General features: G+C 44.1%; 1 protein-coding gene across 2 annotated transcripts; it reads left to right on the top strand.

Moving 5' to 3' along the window:
• The first annotated feature begins 532 nt into the window (after positions 1 to 532).
• Positions 533 to 6955, top strand: gtf3c4 (general transcription factor IIIC, polypeptide 4). 2 transcript variants are annotated; one of them, XM_053411014.1, is made up of 5 exons: positions 533 to 859; positions 2388 to 4124; positions 4722 to 4852; positions 5305 to 5393; positions 6712 to 6955. In XM_053411014.1, exons 1-5 carry the CDS (start codon positions 533 to 535, stop codon positions 6774 to 6776), a joined length of 2349 nt encoding a protein of 782 aa, XP_053266989.1. In that variant the 3' UTR covers positions 6777 to 6955. The 2 variants fall into 2 exon arrangements, with proteins under 2 accessions (XP_053266989.1, XP_053266990.1); XM_053411015.1 differs by lacking the exon at positions 533 to 859 and adding an exon at positions 1533 to 2074.
• Positions 6956 to 8616: the final 1661 nt, after the last annotated feature.

Raw genomic sequence — 8616 nt, 5'->3', positions numbered from 1 at the left:
GATATGAGGCTGACAAAAAAGGTGATGCAATTTAATTATAAAAGGAGACAAACACAGTAATTAAAACACAGAATCAAAATGTGTTTATTTGTAGTACACTAATTCTATCTAAAACTAATGTATCAATATGAAAATATTACAAAATGTTATCATATATATAAATATATATTGATTTAATTATTAAGGTTACATATTGTTAGGTGACATATTTTTATATAAAATTTACAATATTATATTTAGTTATTATATATATATATATATATATAATACAAAAATAATACATTATAATAAAATTACATCATTAAATGTTACGATTAAGGTTTCAGTAACAATAATAATAATAATAACAATAATAATAAATGTATTTGTATAGCACTTATCTAAACAAGGTTACAAAGTGCTTCACAATGTTTTTTAAATATACTATTATACAATATACTGTACATACTATTTATCTCCAAGGAGGAAGAGAGGAAGTCCCGCCCTCCTCTCCTCCCTCATTCACTTACGTCACTTCCCCCTGATTGACAACATGGCGGCCGTCAGTCCGTCACACTCGGGGAGTGCACTTCCCAGGGACGTGATGATCAAGACGGAGCCGGAGGTGGAGGCGGAGACGGAGGGCGGGCTGGTGCTCGGCTCGGAGGGGGCGCCGGTGAGGCGGGACCCCGTGGTGCCGCTCCTGTCCCCGGTCAGCGGGCTGCAGCCGCTCGCCTGGTCGCAGGACCACCGCCTGGCCGTGTGCACCACCAGCTCCCTGGCGCTGATGGAGCTGGTGTGCGACGTTCAGAGCGGTAAACAGGAGCTGATGCTGCACCGGACCTCCATCCCAGTCCCCGGCGAGGCCACCAGACTGCGGGTAAAGAGAAACAACTCACGGTGTTCAGTGGAGCAGGGGGGGGGCAAGAAAACAAGCTAGCTGATGTTAGCATGTGCGTTTGTTAGTAAACACTGAGCTCAACCTAATTTATGACCCTCAGATGAAGACACGTGATGTTTTATATCTGGAGACGAAAACAACCCAATCAGTTCATATTTAGTCCACAAAAATGTGCAAAGTATCAATCAATCAATATCCCAAATTGCAGTTATCATCTAATTCAGGATTCTCTCTCAATGAATGAAATGAAACCATTAGATTTCCCCCAACAACTTGAAATAAACATCTCCAGGTGACAGGTGATCTACTGAAGATGATAAAGAAACTGAAACTCATCGATAATAATTGATTACAGGACAAATCAATATGACTATAATGTCAAAACATGTTTCATATAGTACAAACTAAGAAAAAAAGACCATGACACCTGTTAAAGTAAAATACAACTCTTTCAATTTATTGTTTTCACTGACCAATAGGCCCCAAATCTATAAGCTCAGCAAAATATAATAATACTAATTACCATTATAAAGGTTTTTAAATCGATACCTTTTGTAATTTTGTAAAAATAACAAAATGATAAGACTGGAAAATAAAAGGTAAAACTGTCCCATAGATGAAACTAATTGCTGACCCTGTCATATATCAAGTTATTCATGGATGTGTTTGCCGCAGCAGTGATGATACATTCCAATAACAACTGTTTCCAAAACACACAGGTGGTCACAAACTGACATCTGTGAGTGTTTTTATCTCGTTTGTTATTTGTGCAGTTGTTACACAACTTATGTAAACATGCCGTAGGAGCACAGCCAAGCTCGTATTCACTCGTGTGCTATTAGTTTGGCAGCGGTGGACGTTTCTGTACTTTCATTATTTACTAAACTGCGAGAAAGATAATTAAAAGCGATTGGATACAAACGTCGATGTGAAGAGAAGCTGTAAAACTATTTTGTTCTGGTAAATCTCTCCCTCCACAGCTGCTCTACTGTGTGATAATGATTGTTTATAGGTTCCTCTTCCAAAAAATCCACTTGGCAGATACAAATATTGGACGGAGGCTGAGTTTAATAATCCACTCGACACAGTGACAGAAGGGTGAAGTTGGTTTTCTGCCGTCGTTTATAAATATGATTAAGTGCTTGTTAAGCAGGAGGCTTAATGAGGCGGGAGGGGCACGCGATGGCTTTCGAAGTAAGTGTCACAAACGACATGATGTTGCGCTGGTCGCTGCCATGTCAAGGAGCAATAAAGTTTTTTTTCCTAATCATGTTATTTAGTTGAATAAGCTCTTTTAAAAAAAAATATGCTTTGTTTTTCCGCTCATCATCAACTGATCTTTTCTGTAGCATCTTTAACATCGATTTTAATTATTATCTTAAATTGGAACAAACAAACCCTGGTAGAAAGTACAAAGTAGAACTCGATTGATTTAAGGGGATACGTTTAAGGGTTTGATTATTCTTTTAAAAACCTTAATTCTGTCATTTTGTTGTTAACGTTTCAGGTGGGAACAGTGGAGGAGCATAGAAACATGGTGGAGAAGTTCAGCAGGCATCCGGTCCCCAGCGTGAGGCAAGTGTTTCTGGCCGACAGAGTGATGAACCCGTCAGTGGTTGCGCACAAGGGAATCAAGTATTCCAGTTGGTCTCCGTTAGGTTGTGACTCCGATGGACGGTGTTTGCTCGCGTGCCTAACGCTGGACCACAGACTTACCATTCATAACAGCCACAAGCGCCTCGAGTGGAGCATGCTCGTCAATCTCACCAAGAAGTACAGCGAGAGGTTAAAGGAGCGAGGCTACGCCAGAAAAGACAACGAGCCGCCGCAGGAGAACCTGCAGGACTTTGAGGAGGTGCAGCGGCGCTTCCACATGCAAACGCCCCTGAGGATGGAGTGGTCAAGCATTTACACGACCAAACAGGTTCAGCCGGACAACACGGGCACGGACCTGGAGATGGTCCTCCTGGCTGTCTTGATGGAGAACGGCGACCTCGTTTTGTGGAAGTTTGATTTGCCGTTTTCAAAAGGGGACGATGTTGTGTTTTATGACATCATCGAATCCGGTGTGATTCGACCCAGTAACTTGGCGTGGTGGGAGTACGAAAACGCAGATCGCCGGATGAGCGGCCTGATCATCGGCAGTGAGGTGGGACCGGTTAAGATCATGCCGGTCAGCCTGACGGGAGTGAAGGGCTACTTCACCCTGAAGCACCCTGTCATCCTCTGGAAGGACTGCGACGAGATCGCTGTGGAAAACATCAAATGCGTCCAGATGATCCACCCGATCCACAAATGCAGCTGCAGCCTCATCGTGGCCTCACGAGGATGTTACGTCTTCTGGTGTCTGCTCATGATTTCACCGGCCGGACTTAACGTGCACAACTCTCACGTGGTGGGGCTTCACTCGCTCCCCGTGGTCTCGCTAGCCGTCAGTCAACATGGCGTCGCAGTGTATTCATGCTCCATAGACGGGTGTATAAAGAAGCTGACGCCTACATTCACTGAGAATACTTTGATTTTCAAACAAGACGACATGATGCGACTTGACAACCTGACAGGGCGGCGGATACATGGGATTGCGGTAAGCCACAATGGAGCGTATATTGCGATGGTCAGCACACAAGGTATGGTGAACAGCCACAATCCGATCGCCAGGACCTACCAGGTGCACTTTTTGAGCCTGAAAACACCAGAAACTGCAGCAGCTCTTCTGCTAAAGTCTCCCGTACAGAACTTGTACAAACTGGCCGACCTGCTTGACATCGTGAGGTGGCAAATTCTGAAAAACAAGTGCATCCCTTCAGCCCTGCAGGAAGAGCTTGACCAAAAGATCCAGGACGTAGACTCGCCCTACTTGTGGCGTTTCAAGCTCTTTTTGGTTCGTATACTTCACAAGTCTCTGCAGTCACCTCTGACAGATCATCTCTGGAAACCCAGCCAAGAGGGAAGCAAGGTGTTTGTAAGGGACGCCGACGAGGAGGACGGAGAGGACGAAGAGGATTGTGTGCTAGAGGAAGGCGAGTCTGTCGGAGGCAAGCCGGAGAAGGAGGAGAATCGCGAGGAGCAGTTGGCAGAGGTGCAGGCTTGGGTTAACTCTGTAGAGAGTCACCTGATGAGAGAGAACATGAAGAAGGTGCTGGGGGTGGTGTACCTCAACACCTGGATCGCTCAGAACACCAGTATACCCACCTGTGGCCTGGTGGAGTACCTCGCCAAAGACACTAACGACAGAAATTCAGAGGTAAAACCTAGTGACCCACTGATCATCACTCACCATGAACGTCCTGGTCAGATTCCTTTATGTTTTCACTTGACCTGATCACAGTGTTGTTACGTACATGCTCAAAGTGGAAGCCAAATCTGTGACTGTACCTGGTTAAATCTCTCTTGTAGGATCTCTCCTGTTAATCCACACTAAAGGATTTTTAGTGCATAGATTAACCACAATATCAGTTTTAGATTAACATCAGATCTTTTAATTTACGTAAGTTTTGAGTTGAAGCCGCGACCAGTAAGACTTGTTTCATCCAAAACCCTGTCACCAGTAAATAAAGTTAAAAAAATAATATTGAAACTCCAAATTTGGGATTTCCTTGGGTTGTGCTCCACAAATCTGAATCCTTGGAGTAGGTAACAAATTTGAAATTTCATCTCATTTGTGCGTGTTTCATCAGTGAATATCACATGTCATTAGCTTAAGAGCTAATTGGGGTAAAATACTGCAGATTTACGGCATCAAATGTTTTAAATCAGCTGATAATACAGTTTTTTTTTTTCATTCTTTATATTTTTATTCTTACCACTCTCTGTCTGTGTGTCTGTTAATTGTCCCTCTCAGATCCTGATTGGCCACATGAAGAAAAAGATTAACAAGCAGACGTTCCCGGAGCACTGCAGCCTGTGTCAGGCCGTGCTTCCCTTCACCGACCACAAACAGGCCATCTGTGAAAACGGTCACATGTGGCTCAGGTACAAAGACTATTCCTGATTTTTCTTTTTTCTTATTTTTTTTAACAACTCCTAAATTTAAATCTAATCCACTAAATCTTCTTCAGCCTCACGGGAAGTGCAGGTGCCGCATCGGTTCAGACGCCAGACAGTCGGGATGTGAATTGAATCTTTGACGGTTTATTTGTCTTCACAGAGCAGTAATCAAGCCTCCCACCTCTTGATATTTACCCATGCACCACTCTCATCGTCTCATAAATATTATCTGTCAAATATTCTCCTTCCTCCCTCGCTGGCTGGGATGCGGTGCCTCCGCTGGGCACTGGGAGGGAAATCTGTGCCCCTTCAGTTGCACCTCGGCGCTGCCTCTGCTCTACTTTTGTGTTTGTGTGTGTGTGAGCCTGTGTGTGTGTGTGTGTGTGTCTGTCCCTGCCAGCCCGCTCTCTTAATACCGTTCTCTCGGTCTCCTGCAGGTGTGTGTTGTCATACCAGGCCTGCCAGACGCTGACGTTCAGACGTTGCCTCCTGCTGGATAGCATCGCCAGACTGCCAAAGCCTGAGGGTAAGCGCCACTTTTTCCATCTCCCTCCACCTCCGTCTCACAGTCGCACTCTCCATCAGCCGTCTCCTCCTGTCACCTTCAGTGTCGGCCCTCATCCCAGCCTGCCGCTCAGATCACAACTCCACACTTTGGATTTCCAAGTTGGTTGAAAACGTAACTCTGGAAAACATGAAGCATTATTCAAATGAGAGGGTTTCTTTAGTTTTTATTATTTTAAAATGAAGGTCTTATCTCACTTTCTGGGTTGAAGACAGAAACTTGTGCAGCTTGTGTCTCATCATTGCCTCAAATAATGAGCACTGCTGCAGGAATGATTTCTGAGACTTTGTCTGATATTTAGATTTCTTGCAGAACGCATATTAAAAAATTAAGTGCGATTTCAAATCCATTAATTGTTCTGATTATTCACGATTTATCAGGGAATCGTGATTTTTCTATGGAGCTTAAAACCCCCCCTCAAACAGCAGGCGTACATCCAGCATTGTCTCCTGAACTGATTACAGTTGGGAGAGAAAACAGTGCGTGAGGTTTGGCCTCATGCAGCTGCATCATGCATCCCAGGTCTTTATCAGAGTTGGCTTAACGCCTGAGGCACGACTCTCCTGGTCATTCCAACCAATCCGGGCTGAAGGCTGACGGCTCTGTGCAGTTTTGGCATCTGTCAAAATTGCCATCATCGCAGCTTCCGTCTCAAACCATCTCACGAGCTGATTGTGATGCTCTGTGTTTGGTTTCTGAAACACGTCAGTCGGTTTTACTGTATTTAATATGTTTACTGAGGCCTTGTCTCGGTGAGTAGATCAGTAGACTTCTCTATGGTGAGACGCAGTAATAACTGTTTCCTGTCGAAAAGACACCTTTCATACCCAGAGGTAGATCCAAGGTAAATGAATGATCACCATCATTTATCAGTGAACTCTGCCATCGACTTCTAATGTCTGACAGCGCTTTAGCACAGATTGTTTCAGTTTATTTATATTATTTTCTTTGTGCAAAATATCATTGGTTATCTAAATTAAGCTCTATTTTAGTCTATTGCTAACTTTTAGATTAATTTATTACACTAATCTTAAGCACTTGTTATAAGACTAATTCATTTAATATATGTAATTAACCTTTTAACCTCCTGCTGTCCTGACTTGTGTCGTGTTGGAAGTTTGATGAAATTGTTCCGAAGTCTTTTAACTTTCATGGAGAAGCGACTCTGGCACCGAATCAAATGAGACCAATGTGTAAATTGTCGTCACATTTACACGACAGTGCAGCCGGAGAGTCTTTAATCATTTCATATTGTGAATCCCGTTTTCTCTGCCCACAGATCCGGAGTGGATAAAGAAGATTCTGCAGGCGCCCTGCACGCTCTGCGACTCGCCGATGATCTAGAGCCGAAACCACCGCAAGAACCTCAGGGCTTCCCCGTGACCCTCCCAACTCCCCGCTCTCACGCGGGGTCCAATTTTGTCACTCATCACTGCAACCGGATTTTGTTTCATGTGTTTTGTTCACCTTTTTACTACTTTATTTTGGTATCTTAAAAGTGCAAATAAAAGGCTTTGATCACACGTTCAGACTCGCAGTTCCTCTCGAGTGCAGCCTACAAAGTGCGCAGAGAAGCTGTTTCCCCCCATGCCGCAGTTTTAAATTAATATTTTACTGAGGTAAAACAGTTTGGAGTCAAACTTTACAGATTTCTTTATTTTTCCTCGCTCTAAAATTAATTCCCAGTCAGACGCAGTGTGTGCACAAGGGTGCAAAGAAACAAAGTTTAAAATGTGGTTATATGTGGAGGTTTTTATTATTCAGTAGGACTTCAGGGCACCATAAATAAGCTCGCTCATTTCCTTCTGTTGACTATATTTCCAAACCTTTGGTGTAGTTTTTATTGCAAGGAAGTGGAACTTACTCTGCTAGTCCTATTTTAGTGAGTTTTTTCTTTCGTTTTTTGAGTGCAACAAATAATACACTCTGAATAATACATACTCTGAAGAAGAAGAAAAAAAAGAAAACTCAACATACCTACTTTAATTGGCACTGTAAAACAATTTCCAAGCTCTGGGAAGAGGGGGGAGGAGGAGTAGGGTGGTGGTGCTCAGTCATTCTCTCAGATGAGGACTTCCGCTAATGTAAACGCAGAAGAGAAGGAGCGGCGAGGCAGATGAGATGAGCAAGAGGCAGGAAGAAAGTGAAAAGTGTGCTTAAAAACCCGGCGCGGTCCCTCCCCGGGGAGCGCGTCGTAATGAGATTCAGCAGTAATGAGGGACAGAACATGGCGCCAGATGTGATTCTAATTCCAATTGGGGGGTGTTAGAGAGCATATTGTTAAATACAATTAACCCTTTTTTCATATTTGGAGGGAACAAGGGCCGTGGGGAGGGGGGGGATACAGGCTCAGCGGCACGTTTCCCCGACCCTCCCCATCCCCTCGGTCCGGGCTCCTTGTTCTGGAGACACGGAGGTCGGCGGCCGGTGATCAAAGAGGAAGCTGGACCTGAGAGACCAGGGCCGGCAGCAGAGCCTCCTCTGTTCACCGCCGCGTCTCATCCCTCACATCCCTGGATCCGGCAGAGGTGGGGTGGGGTCTGCCCTCCCTCTGGTGTCACTGGAGATGATAGCCTGCCCCGGGGCGAGGAGAGAGGAGGCAGCTCACGCTTCCGAACCCTCAGGAGCTCATGAAAGGGGACCTTTTTGATTTTATTTTTCTAAACCCCCACATTTCTCAGCTCAGTGGTGGCATTTATTGGCCCAAGACTCAGCGAAGCTTCTATCCAGCCGGGGGAAGAAAGGGGGCATCTCCCATTTTACTAGAAAGTGAATCCTTTATCACATTATCATGGCCGCGGCTGCCAGAGGCTCTGAGACGTGTGGAATTAGCGGTAGTTTTGTAGTAATTAGTTTTTAGGAGCCTCGCTGCAGGAAGTGTAGTTTCTAATAATCAGGGACTCAAATATCTTAAGTGGAATTAATATCATTTTGTTTATTTTATTGGATCCTCATTAACTTCTAACTGCTCCTGATATTCCGGAGGCCTTCACATTAGCGAAGTTCCACATCAAACATTAGTACAATAACAACAGTGAGGTTGATATCAGCTGTGAGCAGTGTGTGATACAGACTAATAATAAGCACAGAGTCCTTTTCAGCAAACAAAGATCCATATATTTCATAAGAATTAAGACATCGGCATCAGACTTAGATATTTATTTTAACTGTGTTTAAAGAACTA

This window comes from Pleuronectes platessa, chromosome 19 (assembly GCF_947347685.1).
Source record: "Pleuronectes platessa chromosome 19, fPlePla1.1, whole genome shotgun sequence".
NCBI classification, from domain to species: domain Eukaryota; kingdom Metazoa; phylum Chordata; class Actinopteri; order Pleuronectiformes; family Pleuronectidae; genus Pleuronectes; species Pleuronectes platessa.
This window is presented reverse-complemented; position numbering and strand designations above follow the sequence as displayed.